At 39.2% G+C, this 17,724-nt stretch overlaps 1 protein-coding gene across 3 annotated transcripts; it reads right to left on the reverse strand.

The window, feature by feature from the left end:
* Positions 1 to 1,648: 1,648 nt before the first annotated feature.
* On the reverse strand, positions 1,649 to 10,776 carry LOC143879316 (serine/arginine-rich splicing factor RSZ22A-like). 3 transcript variants are annotated; one of them, XM_077381656.1, is made up of 7 exons: positions 10,620 to 10,771; positions 10,269 to 10,349; positions 7,585 to 7,690; positions 3,714 to 3,802; positions 2,991 to 3,237; positions 2,143 to 2,265; positions 1,649 to 2,051 (listed from the first exon to the last, which is right to left on the reverse strand). In XM_077381656.1, the coding sequence occupies exons 3-7, from the start codon at positions 7,671 to 7,673 to the stop codon at positions 2,018 to 2,020; spliced, it is 582 nt and encodes a 193-aa protein (XP_077237771.1). In that variant the 5' UTR covers positions 7,674 to 7,690; positions 10,269 to 10,349; positions 10,620 to 10,771; the 3' UTR covers positions 1,649 to 2,017. The 3 variants fall into 3 exon arrangements, with proteins under 3 accessions (XP_077237771.1, XP_077237773.1, XP_077237772.1); XM_077381658.1 differs by having other exon boundaries at positions 10,269 to 10,356; positions 10,620 to 10,758; XM_077381657.1 differs by lacking the exon at positions 10,269 to 10,349 and having other exon boundaries at positions 10,620 to 10,776.
* Between the last annotated feature and the right edge of the window lie 6,948 nt (positions 10,777 to 17,724).

Below are 17,724 nucleotides of genomic sequence, written 5' to 3' on the forward strand. Positions count from 1 at the left end.
TACCCGATTTAAGTTCAGATTGGGCTATGGTTGAGACTTGAGGCCTTGGCAACCTGGCCCATCCTTTAATTTTATCATGATTTTCAAAATCTCTTTTTTTTTTTTCCTGCCGACCCGAAATAGTTTGGTACAAAGGCTTAGTTGAGTTGAGTATTTATTTTTTGGGTTGTTTTGCCCAAGGTTAATCCCAACCCAAGCCTATTTGAAAAAAACGGGTTACAGGTTGGCCCTTGTGAACAGGAGGCTCGGTTCGAGTCCGATGAAGCCTCATCAGCATTTCTCGTGTACATCATCTGCACCCGTGTTTCCGTCCCACCTTTACATTTTCTGTACAATGAAAATTTGATTACAAAGATGGTCTGAGTACAGGCTTCCGCTCAAGCTTTGATGGCCATTAGGGCAATTCTTGCTTGTAATATTTCATCCCTACATCTAATGAAACTAGAAAATAAGAAGAAACCGGCATTCCTATTCCATTTTTAATCCAAAAAATCAACCATAATAACAAGTGAAAAAACACAAGCTCATTCTTTCAAGGATTAGTGGACCCACTAAACTTGTCTTTTTATATATGAGCAATGCAAATATTTTTTAGAGGTATCCAAAGAGGCCCTAAATGTGGGGTTGCTTAAGAAATCGAATTACTAGTCTCGAATGTGAACTACTTTGTGCTCGACTCCCCATGGCTTAGAAAACATCTGCATTGAAGTAGGTAAACTTAAGAACACCAGGTTTTGATTCACAGAAGTAAACTTGATAAAAACACCAGGTTGTACTTTCCACGGTTTCATCATTCTTATGTTAGGAGTGTAGTAGTACGAGTGTATTACTGTCACAGACATACTGAACTTTTGCCAATATTATGATATCAAAAGGTAAGATACCGGCACACAGAAGCAAACAACTGCCAACTGCCAACTGCCAACTGAGAACATTACACAAAGTTAAACTACACTATCAAGAATAAAAATCATACCAACTGTAAGAGAATCAAATAGCATATGGAGGGAAACAAATATAGAAAATATGTTGCTTCATGTTCTTTTGTTCACTAATCAAACAGGTGACCATACTGTCTCAAATGGTTTATGATGCTCTTTGTAAACGTGCATAGTTGTCAGCATGATTGCCACATGGAAACATTAATCACAGCAGTAATAAAAAACCTTCCATAACGACCAACAAAACAATGGAATTTGACTCCCCTTGTATGTTTCTCGAAAAACAAATCAAGGCAGAGGGCATAGCAACTGACATAAAGCTCAAGGTACATAAGATCAGATCGTCTAGTTCCATGGCATGGAAGAGTAAGTACCTGAAGTGCTTGGAACAGCCTCGTTGTCTTGGATCGTCTAGTTAAAGGTTTAAGGTGTAAGAAAAACATCAAAAAAGTTCTGTTGAAAAGGGCGAGCAAGCATCTAACAACATTGTCCGTAACCAAGCAGCCAAGCTTTTGCAATTTCAACAGGTGTTCAAGCAGGAAAAAGCACAAGAAGTGATGAGCAGATTGGTGTGAAGCAAAGAATCAGAAAACCCGTGTAGGAGAGTTTCGAACAGTACCGTTTAGCAGAACCTTACCTCAAAACAAACACAAAGGTACAGGCTTATGTAAGATTTTTCAGAAACCTATGTTCTAAAACACACTATATGTCCATCAAAGATGATTGCCAAGAAGTGAATGAGAAACCCATGGTCATTGTTAACAGCATACCTTAGATATGTATAAATAGATAAGAAAACAATATAAAGTAGGAAAGTGACCTCTCCAAATCCCAGTAAACTGAGGAGAGTTCTGTTGTTTGAAAATGAGGAGTCCAAAGCCCCCATTTGGCAGCTAACCACTTTGGAGAAGGCTGTTACCCATCAAAGCACATTTTTCAATGGTCTAACAAACCCAAGTTTCATCCAGCAGAAGAAAATAGTAAGGCTGTTTTTCTCTTGAAACTTCCAATCTTATCAGTAGTACATTAATACTGGGATCACATGAAGTCTCATCAGAGGAAAATCTGCTTTAGCTTCAACTCCGGCGTCTCTCTCTGTCAACAGGGCTTCTGCAAAAGCAACAAGTCAACAACATAAGTTTCAGACAATGAAATATCAGGAAAAAGAAGAAAAGGTCACATGATCAAAATCATGACATACCCATTAGCATATGGTGAACCACGTGGGGCATTGCGATATGGAGGGGACCGGCTGTAGCTACGGCCACGGCGAGGTGAGATACTGCGACGTCGTGGAGATCTTTTCCCATGGGGGCTGTAACTCCTGTCAGAACAAATTAGCTTTTGAGACATTCCCCCTGTTAAGTCAGACTGGATCATTTCAACCATTTGGACTCTCCCAAATTGGTTTATTATATATATATTTTTTTTTGAGAAGTAACGAAATTTTATTCATAAAAATGGGGGACAAGGTGTCCCAATACAGTAATAAAATGAAATGGTGCCTACAATGAGGCCAGAGAATCATTACAATTGAGATTAGTTTCCGCAAGGATGACACCCTCCTTGGCCAAAACATCAGCCAAAGAGTTGGCTGTTCTCCTTCGATGAACCAGATTTGGATGAATGCGCCGAACGAGATCCCGAATTTCATCAATGATAAAGTTTAACCTCCACGGCCCACCGCCTCGATTCCCAGCCCAACCAATAACATTCGACGAGTCTCCCTCCACAATCAAAGGCCCCATGTTGTTGGTTTATTATAATTGTTACACTTATTTTGACTCAGAGCCTCAGCTGAGTGATTCAAACCCCTGACCACCCAAGCAAACCAAGTGGGGCGAAGTCTTGACTTGAGTCACTAACTCCTCAAACCAAAAGGCTCGAACTCTCCCAACTATATAACTCCAAAAGTTACAAAGAATAAACTAAGCCAAGTTGCTGGGAGAAGTGCAACGAAAAAAAAAAAAAAACTAAAACAGTGCACAAATGTATGATGCTCTAAAACAGCGCACATAACTTTGGGCGGAAAAAAAAATGCAAGCTTACCTGCGCCCATAACTTGGGCTTCGACGGTGTCGAGGACTTGGGCTTCGACGCCGTCCACTACCCTTGCCTCCAGAACCAATGCGCAGGCGGCATTCCCGAGCAAAATGACCAGGTTCACCACACTCATAACACTTCAAATCCTCACCGCCGCCACGACCACGTCCACCACCACCACCACCACCACCACCACGGCTTCCACCTCCACTCTTCGAGTTATGAGAAAGCTCAACACGCCAGCCATTCTTCCCTGTTGGGTCAAACCACAAACAAATAAGACTCTCCAGACAGAGTTAAGAATGCTTATGATAGAAACAGCCTTCCCTTCATACACAGTTACCGGACTGCAGAACAAAACAGGCAAAAGGGCCTGGAATGTAACCTAGGAAATCGTTGTAGAGGAACAGAATGATAGATACCAACCCAACCACCGCAATGGTGTAGTGCATTTTAATCTAAATGCAATACTTCAGGAAGACGGTTGACAGATAATCATTAATTAAGCATGGTAGCATATTTATTATAAAATTGATTAATGATAAAAATTGGGACAAAGGTCACCAACAGCAAATTTAGACGGATGTGGACCCATTAGGTTTGTAGAAAGAAATACAATAGCACATCGAAGGAACACGATGGAACAGTCAAGGTAATCTTCAAAGAGGAATCAGCAAAACGATCAACTTATCATACTAAGTGCAAATCAAAAGAATGTTTTGTACTTACCATCCAAGGCGCGGATTGCATCTAAAGCATCCCTACGGTCATCGAATTCAACAAATGCATAGCCAGGTGGCTTTCGAGCAACCCAGACACTGCATTTTAATTCACAGTAAGTGTAAGAGACCAAGAACACAAAGTTGCCTCCATTACAACCAAAGATAGCATCATTTCAAAAATAAACTCCACCAGCACGATCAGACTAGGTTACCCACTCATTAAAAATTGACCTTACCTTCCTTCAATAATTAAATATTACTGAAAAAGCATCGGGTCAAATCGGAACTTTTTGTATGTTTGTCTACAACAATTTAAAGTGTGAGCCACAGAGCAAATACGCTATTTTAAAATGGGATATACATGAAGATTGATGTTACTGTTTACCAAGAAAATCACAATCATACCATTCAAATTTTTTTTACTGATAATGATATGTGGAGATTACTTTCTTAAAACTCAACTCTAGACTGTTTTCGAGTATGAAAGATCTAGTTGAGATATGTTTTGGGGTTTGACATCACCAAAACCACCCAGCAAACATAAATTCGCGTAGGAGTTGATATTACAGGTTCATTTGAGTTTCGATAGACCAGAGATGTGTTGGTACACGACTCGAGCTTAATGACAATGTTACGCTGTTTACATGATAGTGAACAGTGAACTGTTACAAGATGCAACATTGTATCATAAGACGGTTGAGATGAATCCTCCAGAGGATTTCAGTTTAAAAAAATGAATCCTCCAGAAGAAGGGAACTATATGTGGATGTGCGTATTCTCCCCTCTTCTCCTAACCTTTTATGGCACGGAGTCATTGTTGGGTGACAATTTTGTTCAAGCTAATGGAACCTTCTTGCAGCTTGATTTTATAAACTGGGAATTTGCACTGGGTTGTCATAGAAGATGAAAAGAAAAATGAAAGGAACTAATAAACAGTGATTTGAATAAATAATCCTGGCATGCACTGAACCTATATTTTAACTATTAATTGTGATTTGAATAAATAAGCCAGCCATGAATGAATGTAGTGTCTTTGAAGCTATATTCAGTTTTCTTGGAACTTGACTAAATTGGCTAGAGCATTCAAGCTTTGTGTTATTCTTGAAAAAGATGGCTCATGGAAGCACACAGTATTAGCTAGTGAATAAATCTTGTCAAGGGTTGCCCTACAGGTTTTTAGTCAGTGTTGTGAAGAAGCATAATAATGATGGGACATATTTTCAAAAAATCAATCATATGCCATGTGCCTTGTCCACTAACGATTACCGTTAATTAGAGAGCCCCTGCCCGGTGCATGACGTACCGGATTCCCATGAAGATAGTTCCCTCTGCTGTCAAAAGTGTTTTCGGATGGACGCATCTTGCCTGGGGGGAGGCGTGGGGGGTGTTGATTTGACCTCCTTGAAAAGAAAGAATATTGCCCCCATTCTAAAATTTTCAAATTTACCCTTTGCCCCCTCCTAAATCCCTCTCGCACTCTCCCATTTCGTAAGAAATTTTAATGCGTATATATATTTCAGGAGGGGGGTGTTGGTTTGACCTCCTTGAAAAGAAAAAGTATTGCCCCCATTGTGAAATTTTCAAATTTACCCTTTGCCCCTCCTAAATCCCTCTCGCACTCTCCCTGTGAAATTTTCAATTTACACTTTGCCCCTTCTGAATCCCACTCGCACTCTCCCATTTCGTAAGAAATTTTAATGGGTATATATATTTCATTTAATGTTTCCCAAAGGGATCTCACATATTTTTAAGGGATTATTAACGTATTTTTTTCTTTCTTCGACACATTGGGATTCCTTTCTCTCCGGATTGGCCTCTTTCTTGGAAAGGGCACGGATCTGGTGTAGTTCTTTTTATCACCTTCATCCTTGAGATGATCAATTTGTAGTTCTTTTTCTTTGTTCTGTTGTATTCATTAGCTCTATGTTTTTTTCTTGTTTTGCTTTCCTTTGTAGCTTTAGACCTCCCGGTCTTCTTTTAATGAAACCATAACTCAACTCAACTCAACAAAGCCTTTGTCCCAAACTAGTTGGGGTCGACTAAATGAATCCTTTAGAAAAGTTTCATGAAGAAAGTGAAAGAAATCTACCCGGCTCTAATCACGTCTCTAGTTGGGTTCTTTTACATTAAAAAAAAGATAATGAATAATGACTTACGCATTAGTTGGGCAGTGACTCAATCTATAGTTGTCTAGTATCATTTGCCTTAATTCTAAATCTGGACGCATGTTGCCTCTTGAGGCAATATATAAGCCTTAAAAAAGTTTGCCTTTATTTCATATGTTCAATTTTGTAGCTCCATTGCCATTCAAAAAAGAAAAAGAAAAAGAAAAGAAATTGTATCTCCATTTATTAAATGTTAATAACACCTAGCAGGACCAAGAGGGAAGACTTACACCTTGACCAAGACAAACACCAAACTCATTTAGCTTCTAAAAGCTATTGATATTTATTTTTTATTTTTATTTTTAAAAGTAAAAAAAGCCATTCAATAATGTCAGTGGCAATGGGTTTGACCATTTGAGCATTGAATAAAATACTATAATAGTATACCATCATATTATAGTATTTGTCCACTGGCATTATTGTGTGTGTGTGTGGTGGGGGTTGGTTTGACCTCCTTGAAAAGAAAGAGTATTGCCCCCATTGTGAAATTTTCAAATTTACACTTTGCCCCTCCTGAATCCCACTCGCATTCTCCCATTCCGTAAGAAATTTTAATGCGTATATATATTTCATTTAATGTTTCCAAAAGGGATCTTGCATATTTTTAAGGGATTATTAACGTATCTTTTTCTTTCTTCGACACATTGGGATTCTTTTTTCTCCGGATTGGCCTCTTTCTTGGTAAAGGGCAACGGATCTAGTGTAGTTCTTTTTATCACCTTCATCCTTGAGATGATCAATTTGTAGTTCTTTTTCTTTGTTCTGTTGTATTCCTTAGCTCTTTGTTTTTTTCTTGTTTTGCTTACCTTTGTAGCTTTAGACCTCCTTGGTCTTCTTTTAATGATACCATAACTCAACTCAACAAAGCCTTTGTCCCAAACTAGTTGGGGTCGGCTAAATGAATCCTTTAGAAAAATTTCATGAAGAAAGTGAAAGGAATCTACCTGGCTCTAATCCTGGCTCTAGTTGGGTTCTTCTACATTAAAAAAAATGATAATGAACAATGACTTACGCATTAGTTGGGCAGTGACTCAATCTACAGTTGTCTAGTATCATTTGCCTTAATTCTAAATCTGGACGCATGTTGCCTCTTGAGGCAATATAGAAGCCTTAAAAAAGTTTGCCTTTATTTCGTCTGTTCAATTTTGTAGCTCCATTGCCATTAAAAAAGAAAGAAAGGAAAAGAAAAGAAATTGTAGCTCCATTTATTGAATGTTAATAACACCTAGCAGGACCAAGAGGGAAGCAGTACGCCAATGACTTACACCTTGATCAGGACAAACACCAAACTCATTTAGCTTCTAAAAGCTATTGATATTATAAAAAAAACAAGTAAAAAACGCCATTCAATAATGCCAGTGGCATTGGGTTTGACCATTTGAGCATTGAATAAAAGACTATAATAGTATACCATCATAACAACATCAAGACCTGGAATTTGGCAGAACAATAGGAAACATGATCCACAATTTGAATGATTCGTGTAGAAGTCCCTCAAGACATTGGAAACAGATACATGATGCTTCTAGAATAATCTAGATCATCACCATCAGCATAGTATACAAATATTTGTTCTAATCATTTTCAGAGGAAAGAACAAGAAACAGAACATAAAACCTAAAATAAATGAGGATATGGACCAAAAATTTTCACAGGGAGCAGCAAGAGAAATCAAAATATGCCTCTTCAAATATCAAACCAATCACAATTTACCTTCGAAGTACACCGTAAGCTCGAAATTCATCTTCTAATTCTCTCTCAGTGACTCGTGGATCTAGATTTCCAACATACACTCGAGACATGATATGAAACCAAGAACCTAATCCCAAGAAATATAAAAAACAGTAAAATATAAGACATTAAATCCAGTGCGTAGTGTGAATGGAACATTTCATGCATGAAGAGAGCCATTGACTAGCATCTCCAACAATTTTCATTATATAGAACAACAGAGTAGAATTATATAGAACAATAAAAAATAGGTAAAAAACACCCTTTTAAATTCCTAGATAACATCATCCAAAAGCAATAAAAATATGTAAAAGCATTCATTTCAAAAACAACCCACGCCTCTGAGATATTTGTTACTGGGTGGATTTCATTGCAAGAGTTCATTCATATTAGTGATGTCATACAAATTGCTGAATAAAATTAATGCTACTATAGGTACAACTTACCTACCAATAGGAGTCCTGTGGATGATGAGAAAGTGATTGAGGAGGCTATCATCAGCTTCTAAATGAATCTTTACAGCAGTAAGGGGGGTTGGAGACCTCTTTTCAGCATCTCCTTCAATCAAATTCCAAGGGAGGCGAAGACTGTTGGAAGAGAGGTCTAAACTTTAAAGAAGAGTGAACTAGGAGAGCAGTGTTTTCTACTGATAGAAACAATGCTCTGGGTCCTGATGCTTTTAATATGGTTTTCAACCAAGATATGTGGGAAAGAATTAGAGGTGACATGATGAGGGTAATGGAGGAATTTGTTGTTAGCGCAGCAATAGTGAACCGACTAGGGAAGGTCATGGGACTGATCATCCCCCCCTTTCGGGCCACTTTCACGAAGGGAAGACAAATTTTGGATGGTGTGCCTATTGCCAATGAATGTTTTTGAGTATTGGAAAACGGATGAATTATCAGAGCGTGGTGTGTAAGGTGGATACGGAAAAGACTTAAAACTGAGTGGAGTGGGAGTTCGTGGACTTTCTACTTGAGAGGATAGGATTTGGAGAGAAAAAGAGACAGTGGATGAAGGAATGCACTTTGGGCCCCATTTGCTATGTTGTGATTAGTGGTGGGCCTAAAGGCTGATTTTTCAAGTTCATGAGGCCTAAGTTAAGGACATCCTCTTTTGCCATTTCTATGCACTATTGTTGGGAAGGCAAATCCTCTTTTGCCATTTCTATGCACTATTGTTGGGAAGGCATTGAGTAAAATCCAAGAGGTAACGAAAGTTGGAGGTCTTATTGATGGAGTGATGCTTTAGAGACATTGGGCGCAATTACTCATCGCTAGTTTGCAGGCGAATCTCATCTTCTGTAGAGAATCATTGAATCAAGTAATTTTTGCACTATTTTTAGGTGGTTTGAGGTGATGTGCAGCATCTATAGTCGAGTGCAATGTGCAGATGTCTATGCTATCCTAACTGGTTGAAGTTTTTTATTGCAACACTAGGATTTTGCCATGTCTTACTTGGTTTCCTTTGGAGTTTGGTATTCCTACTAGATATCTCTTGAGATCCCATTATTGAACATGTCAAAAACAGACTAGAGGTGTGCAGAAGATCTTTTCTATCTTTTGAAGGGCGCATTACCCCTATCAAGGCCGCACTCTCCAACATCCTGATCTTTGTGTCTTTTTTCAAAATACATATTGGGGTGGCTAAATGGATTGAAAAACTTCAAAGAAATTTCTTGTGGGAAGAAAGGATGATATAAAGAGACAAACATTTGGTGAAGTGGGATTTGGTGTGCAAGCCCAAAGTTGATAGTGGCCTAGTTAATGAGAATTTGGTGATGAGGAATAAGGCTCTTCATGATCAGTGGCTGTGGAGATTCAGAGAGGAGGAAAGTGATTCCACATTGAGCCACCAGTCATAATGCATCCCTAGAAGTTTTCCACAGTGCACCAGATCAGGGGGAAAAGTTTATTTGTATTTTTTATTTCCCATCTCAACTTTTTCTCAGTGGGTGTGAGCTTGGAGAAGTCAAGTGACTTTGACCAACTGGTCTTGGAAACCTTCCTTCAACCTAAAGCCCTGTCAGTTATCCATAACTATTCTGAACCCTATCAATTATGAAGACTGCATCGGTAACCGTTGTTGTTTTCCAATGGGTACGTTGGCTGTTCCCAATGATGCAAGTGATGGGATGTCCCTATGTCAAAATATGGGAAATCCGTTATCATTTCACTGGGTTGCGATTACAAAGTTTAGTGAGGCTTCCTTGGTCAATGTCCCAATGTTGTCTAGTGGATCATTCATGCCAAACGAGATCCAAACCACCATGTTAGTGACCGAATTGTCTATTATCGGGCGCCACGTCTTGCCCCCATCCAACAAGTCATTGAGAAAGATCATGGGGGAGCTCAAATGTGTGCAGGAATCGGGAGGCAAGGGGTCATGGCGGGAGCCTCGTGCACTGGGTCGCCTTTTTTCTAATTGTCCAATCAGTGCTTGCAAATGGGCAATTAAGAAAAGATGAGCATGAAATATCCCAATAACCTAAGTGTGGTGAATACACGAATATCCCTTGCTTGCAAATGGACAAGTTGCATTCTAGCTTGAAAAAAGGTTGTTACTAAGAGCTTAGGAAAGTCACTTTTCATCAGAATAAACTTATAGATTCAATTTTGCAGCAAGGAATAGAATTAGGAGAGAAGGGAGGTTATAGATAGATGAACCTTTTGAACTTTCATTAGTAGATTGGCTTATCCAATGAAGCAGTACCACGTTATGCCTTCTATTCTGTCCCTTGCCCAAGCCTGAAATCTATGTGTGATTTGGTCAGCTTTCTGATGTTTCATAATGGATCTCGTAGACTCGACGCACGCCTTAAAACTCTCAATCATGATAAATAGGAGTTTAAAGGCATCTTTAGGAGTTATTTCCAATGATTTCAAGCAAGTTAGGAGACATCATGACTAATTTTAGATGGGTTTTCGTTTTAATAATATTGCAGTAATCTAATTCTAATCTAAAAAACAGAGAAAAATGAGGGGAAAATAAAAGGAGGGAAAGGACTTTCAGCTTACCTAGAAAGAAGGAAGGAAGGAAAGAAATATCGGCCTTTTTTCTTTCTTGTTGGAAAAGCCCTAAGCGATCTGACGGAGAGGAGTGAGGGTTTTGGGGGTAAAACCCTAAAAAATAGGAACGAAGGGCTCTTATTTTTTGTTTCGCGAAGGAAAGAAAATGATGGTGTATGATAAATTCGCACCCCTCTGTAGGATTATTCGCACCACTGATAACGTGATTTGACGTCAAAAAGCGTTCAAGTATGCCACAATTCAAGTTGAATGGGTGCGAATTTATCATCTCCCTGTATTTAATAACTGGAATAATTGTCTTTTGGAGAAGGAACCAGTCCGAAACGTTTTTCATTTCCGAAACGGCAGATAATTTGTATGGTTGGTGCCATTTTGAATGCATGCGACCTCATTTACCATGATCTAAACCGTCCATCTAGTGGGCCCCATTGTGGATGGGTCATGGATCAAAAAATAAATAATCCAACCATCCAATAGACTTTTGCGCGTTCAATATGGATTTTTGTCTCTTTTGTTGTTGTAGAGAGCTGATAGGAAGACACAAGCATTCAAGGGAGATCCTCAACAGCCCTCCACACTGTGCCATGTCTACAATATTCTATCTGTGAAAATTTCTACAGTCTAGTGATATTGGCACTACTATGTTTTGATAATTGCACAGATAATATTGTGTTTTATTGTTTAAACAGCTGTCAAAAGTTATTACAATTCCCCAAAAGCGCTCAAGACCCGATTAAAAAAAGAAAAGACAAGCTAAGTCTGTGCTATTATTAAAACATGGCAGTGCCAGTATCAGTAGCCATTTTATATATGAAATATACCCTGTGTATACATAAAGAAAATAAATAGGCAGAGTGGTGATGATCGATTTTAGTGTCCCACACCAGCACATATCATGAGGTGGTCTTGTTTCCATGGGGAACTGACGTCCCATGCGGCCATGCCTAAGATGAAAGGTACAAAAATAGAGTCTTACCTCTTGTTGGCGGATCCCTGAAAGATTGGTTGATCATCTATGGTGACCTACCAAACAGACGGTTTAGATATACTCTCAAAAATAGTTTTAAATAAGAAATCACACACATAACCCTTTTGTGGAGGCGAGGAGACTAACCTGAAAATTGATTTTTCATGGAAAATGTGTTTACCACATGCTGAAAAGTGACTTTTCATGGGAAAAAATCCTATTAGTCTAAACAGCCCCCGGGTGCTTTGAAACTAGGGCTGGCAATTAAACCCGTGGAAATGGGGATTCACCCCACCCCGCCCCGCATGGGGGCGGGGATTAAAAAAAAAAATCCCCGGACCATCAGGGATGGCGCTGCCCCCATCCCGCCCTGCCCCGTAATCCCGATCTTTAAAATTTCACAAATATCAGGACAATCAGAGAAATGTATCAATGGCATGTCAACACAGTTTTAGGTGAATCGAGACTAAGGTACTGAAGCAAAGCTTCACTAGTAAGAAGGGCAGGATAGCGACTTTGCTTCCGAGCGCGGATCGCTCATCAAGTTGGGAGATCAGTTCTGACATCGAATAGGTTGCCTCCCTAGAGAACTTCAGTCATCTAGACCGCCTTAAACTTGGTATGGATTTTCCTTCAATCGAATCCTTTTAGGTAGTTGTCTTTAATATTACGAAAATACCTCCATACAATGTTATATTTTAGTTTGGAACTTTGGATTCTTATTTAATAATTGCTTGATTAGATTAAAAAAGTCGAAAAGGGACAAGGATTCCCCGCCACCCCCGAAGCAGGAACACGGAAGTCACCCTTAGAAGCTAGCATTGAGGGAAGGGTGCCCAAGTCCTTACAAGCCCTTCTACATCCGAACACTTTTCCAATGTGAGATCTTTCGCTTCAGCGCGGAACCCCAAAACGAGTAATGTCATTAGTTAGGGACAAAATAAGGTATCTACCATGTATGAGTTGTACATAGTAAAAAATAGGGATAAATACATTTACACCCCCTCTAGTTTTTGACACATTCACTTCGACCCCTATAGTTTAAAAATTGACAAATACACCCATGTAGTTTCAATTTGTTTAAAGTTTGCCCCCTCAGCTGAAGGTTCGTCCATAGATTGAAGGATTAGGATGATCCGATGGAGCTATTTTTAGGGGAATTGGATTCGGGTATGGGCCCACATTATTTGGATGATCCAAAACGTTCATTTGATGGGTCCTGACATAGATAGGGTGTGCCCAAAAAATCAGCTCAATCGGATCATCCTAACCCTTCAATCTATGGACGAACATTTAGCTGAGGGGGCAAACCTTAAACAAATTGAAACTACAGGAGTGTATTTGTCAATTTTTAAACTATAGGAGTCGAAGTGGATGTGTCAGAAACTAGAGGGGGTGTAAATGTATTTATCCCTAAAAAATATTTAGATGGGCAAGAACCTCTTTGGATGCCACCAAAATCAATTCTATTTTGCAAATAAAATCATTTGAAGTTAATCTTATTTGCAAATGGAACATGAAGGTTTCTTTCAAAATCATTAGCTCTCTCATATATAAAATCGTTGTACTAATTCAAAACAATGTGAAATTAAGATTAGGTGCAATCATTTTTAGAGGTGTCCAAAGAGATCCTAAAGTATAGCTGGAGTCTCTTTTGATGGTCCAAGCTACTTAATTGTGGAAGATCTATGGATTAAAAGCCTTGCTTATATATAATGCATTATAAAAGCATCCAAAATCCTTATAAATGAGAAGAATAAAATCATATAATACAGGATATTCCCAAAAGCATGGCCCAACATAATAGGGGCCAAGAGATATGTGTTCAGGGTGGCACACTACAACTTCGCAGGACGCTTTTTGCATTATGAAATTGCATGGTCCGAAAGTGGGCAGAACCTCCCAATTACTTTACTATATAACAAGATAAAGGGAGAATGTTTTGTGCATCTTATAACTATGTAATAAGACAAAAGTAAAATGTTTTAAATAATTTTATTCATCAGAGGGGCAAAGGGCCGGGATCGAGATGGTCGGTATAAAGCAAAAACATGAAGAAAAAACAAAGCATCATCCTCAAGAAAAAAAGTCAGAGACCTGCAAAATTAGGTCTACTAAAGCCCTTCGTAGCCATGCTCTATCTCCATCTCTCTTAACGACAAAACTTAAGACCATTTTATAAAAGAGGAATGCTAAACTCAGTGGCGTCCTTGCAAGGGCGCCCTCATTTCCTGCACATCATCAAAATACATTTAGTACTCTTTGACTTGAAGCCATTATAAATGCACTTTTGGTGACGTGCAGCCAATGGGGGTGCCCTTTCAACTGATTTTTGTAAGGCCACCCTTGAGTTTGGCATATCTCTTTCTATAAAAAGGTACAAAGTGCGAAACTACCCGTTACTCTATAAGCTCAAGCTGTTGGAGAAGGCGTTATTTAATCTTTTATACTTTAACACTCTCCCTCACGTGTGTCCCTTCTTTTAGGGTTGGGCTACACATGGTACATGTCTTTAGATTTGGCCGTTGCATGTGGAGTTTTGATATCAAGGAGGTTTGAACTCAGGACCTTTGGCTCTGATACCATGGGAAACTTCCAGTTACTCCATAAGCTTAAGCACTTTAACACGAAGGTCACCTGGCGACTTCCTGACCTACTAAATGCATAGGCTAGTGCAGTGTACCTTTGATCTTAGCATATAGTTATTGAGATCAAATCCACTATGATTGTGATTGAGTTCATTACCATTGATATGCTAGGCCATCACAGAGAAAACTGAAGAGTCCTACTCTGATGGCAAATGAAGATCACATTCATAAGATTGAGGAGAACAAATAACCAATTGACTTAAAACACAATTTCAAAGTATTAAACTTAATCAAGTATCCATAATCATCTCATTGGGTGGGCCCAAGGGCAATATGTTAGACTTTTGATGGCCAACAGTATCCATAGACTTGGTAATTGTACAATATTGATAGACTTGGTCATTGTAAATTTGATAGTGGGTCGCTGATGTACTATGCTTCTTTTTAGGGCTGCAACTCGAGCCGGGTTTTACCTGACCCGCATCGACCCGACCCGAAAATAGCCTGGGTTGGGTTCAGGTTTCATGGGTTTCGGGTCGAGCCGGGTTGAGCATTCAAAAGCCCGGATGAATCTCGGGTCGAGCCGGGTTTGAAGAGGCCCGACCCGACTCGACCCGAGTTATATAAGTTATAGTATGTACATTTTTTTCTATTGTTAGTTAAAAGTTAAAAGTGAAAACCCACGCACCCACTGGTATTGTATGTGAGTGTAATTTCTGCTTCTATGAGTTGAGTTGATTCAAGTGTTTGATTCAGCATTGTTTGATTGTAATTACAACATTGTTTGATTACAGCATTGTTTGATTCAAGTGTGATGTGAGTGTAATTACATCATTGTTTGATTCAAGTGTAATGTGAGTGTAATTTCTGCTTCTATGAGTTGAGTTGCCTTGCCAAACAAGAATTTTCCTTAAAAAATTGGATCAACGTGAAAAACCCGACCTGACCCGAGATTTATCATGGGTAGGGCCGGGTTTGGGAATCATGGGTTTTCCGAAAAAAACCCGACCCGACCCGAGATAATTCTCAGGTAGGGTTGGGTTCTTCAAAACCCGACCCGCCGGACCCGAGTTGCAGTCCTACTTCTTTTCCTTGCACAAAGCAATTATCATTAAGAATTTTCCTGTGGTCAATATGTACTTCATTTAAAAAATATTTATTCAATCCATGTTATCCTAGTCTCAAAAACAATGTTTATCCAAGTACGTCGCAGATCACAAGGTACGTGTACATATTAGGGTAGAGATGATGTGGAACTCTATATACTCTATGCTATGTGTTATGATCTCATTAAAATTAGGGTGCAAGGTGTTAGAAGACTCAATTCTGTTGGAGCGATGACCAAAATAAACAAAATAAGTTTTTCCAATTATTAAAATACGGTAGTGCCAATATCAATAGGACACCCCGGACAAACGATAAGGCCAATGAACGATAAAGAATCAACGGTTTAGATTTTAGGTAGCAGAATCCTAAACGAAGCTTGATGGGTGGGAAAATTCACCGCCAAGTAATTCAGATTGGATGATGCGAGAAGTGGGGTCCACTGAACCCCACCAAATTCTTAAAGCCAATGCAAGTGGGGCCCACTTCTTGTTCCTAGCCGAACTTTATCAAATGGTGATAAGATTCACCAATTAATATTTCTTTCTGCGACTACTTCTTGGCATCATCCTTCCTTGTCTTCATCTGTATTATTTGTTTTAAATTCGCATAATTAAAGAGAATAATCCAATGCCACTCCAACATCATATCATATGACGCACATGACAACCGACATGTGGGCCCCTTATCCAAAATCTGCTCTAGAAGTGAAAATTACAAGTAACAGTCAACATTCATCCTTACTGATTGAAAGGTCAGGATGGTCCAATCAACGCGAAATTTCACCTTCAGCATGGGGTCCACCGAGTCCGTAATACTAATTGATTCATCTAAGTGTGAAAAGTAACGCCGTCATATACGAAATTTTATATGGTGTGACCATGTGAGAGTTTGAAGTAAACATTTTTCAAAAAGTGCTTGGGACCCACTTCATGGGATGATCTGATCCAAACCATTCATTTGTTGGGACACAACTTAAATTGGTTGTACCTTGCAAATCATCCCATAGGATCATCCTAATCGTCCGATGTTTAGAGGGACTGCACATTATGATCAGAGGGTTAGGATAATCCCATGGAGATGATTTACAGACTATTTAAGTATTTATGTTGTGGGCCATGTTTTGAACAGTTTCTTGCGATAAATACGCGACTTCACGCGCACACAGCCTATAAAATCTCCGTGGCCAAGTGCTATAAGGCAGGCATACGTTTGTCATTTACGAAATAACGGGGGCATTTTTGTCACAAAAAATCCATTCTGACACAGTATACAGAGAATCGTCCGGGATATCCTTGACACCGGCGCGTCACGACAAAGTCACAATTTGATCTAAAAAATCAACGAATAAAATTTTGCCACGTAGACCGCCCTCAGTTGATTCTTTCTAAAGACATAGTAGACGAGTCAATCAGTGTAGCCTTTTTACGGATTTGGTAAGTTAAGGACTACCACAATTCCACACCTGCAAACGAGCCGAGCCTAGCCGAACAGAAGCCTTCATAAAATCTAAACGAGCTGAGCCTGAACACCCCAAAGCTTGGCTCGGCTCGGCTCGTTTGCAACCCTTCTTGTAGGAGATCTTCTATAGAATAAACTTATTTTTATTGCTTACTTCTTTGTGGATTCAAGATTTTCCCCTTAAAGAAGACTGTATTCTTCTTCTATCGGATCGAGAAGGTGTTCTTCGTCTATTCCGCATGCTTCCGCGGACATGAGTTCAGTCTCCCAGATATCTCCTTTAACCGGTGTTAAGATCTCTCTCTCATACCCTTGATGGGGCCCAATAGGACTCTCTTTCATTCCCTTGGTGGGCCCAACAGCTCTCTGTCTACACCTTTGGTGGGACCGAGCTACCATTGTTACTCTGGGAAACGATATCAGGGCAACCATATTTTGATATTTTCATAAAAGACAAGATGATTTATGAAAGGGAAATGATAAATGCATCCCTACTCGTTACTAGGGACACATATAGCTACAGTGTATCTATGACTACAAAGGCGCTGATGTACTTCACATTTGAAGGATGCAGTTAAATAATTGCCACGTGATGAAAGGCGATGAAAAGGATTGCATTTATCGTTTCCCTTTCATAAATCATCTTGTCTTTTAGTATTGAAAGAGCTGTCAAATAACAAAATATTCCCAAAAAGCTCTCACGAGCCGATTAAAGAAGAAAAGACAGCTAGTTCGTGCAAATAACAAGATATTATTGTTGTGCTGATAACATTCCCCTCACTTTTCGGGAAATGATAATGCAGCTGGGTGTCCCAACTCCCAAGTGATGACAAGGGTATTTACCATTTCCCTACTTTCTTGTTGCAAATAATACGTCCCATTTGAAGGGTATTGTGGTAACACAGGAGAACAAGAAATAAATGAAAAGGGTATTATAGTAATTTAGTTGCTATATTTTCTTGTCTACGCATGC

Source organism: Tasmannia lanceolata, unplaced genomic scaffold (genome assembly GCF_043159265.1).
Source record: "Tasmannia lanceolata isolate RefF3 unplaced genomic scaffold, GAP_Taslan_0.1 ptg000006l, whole genome shotgun sequence".
Classification (NCBI taxonomy): domain Eukaryota; kingdom Viridiplantae; phylum Streptophyta; class Magnoliopsida; order Canellales; family Winteraceae; genus Tasmannia; species Tasmannia lanceolata.

What these genes read in the sequence shown, in the direction of transcription:
- LOC143879316 (XM_077381657.1), bottom strand. Translation starts at nt 7,673, where the DNA reads ATGTCTCGAGTGTATGTTGGAAATCTAGATCCACGAGTCACTGAGAGA. An exon ending in AGCCCAAGTTATGGGCGCAG is followed by an intron (nt 2,266 to 2,990) that starts GTAAGCTTGCAT and finishes TTGTTCTGACAG; the next exon opens with GAGTTACAGCCCCCATGGGA. An exon ending in GGTTCACCATATGCTAATGG is followed by an intron (nt 2,052 to 2,142) that starts GTATGTCATGAT and finishes TTGCTTTTGCAG; the next exon opens with AAGCCCTGTTGACAGAGAGA.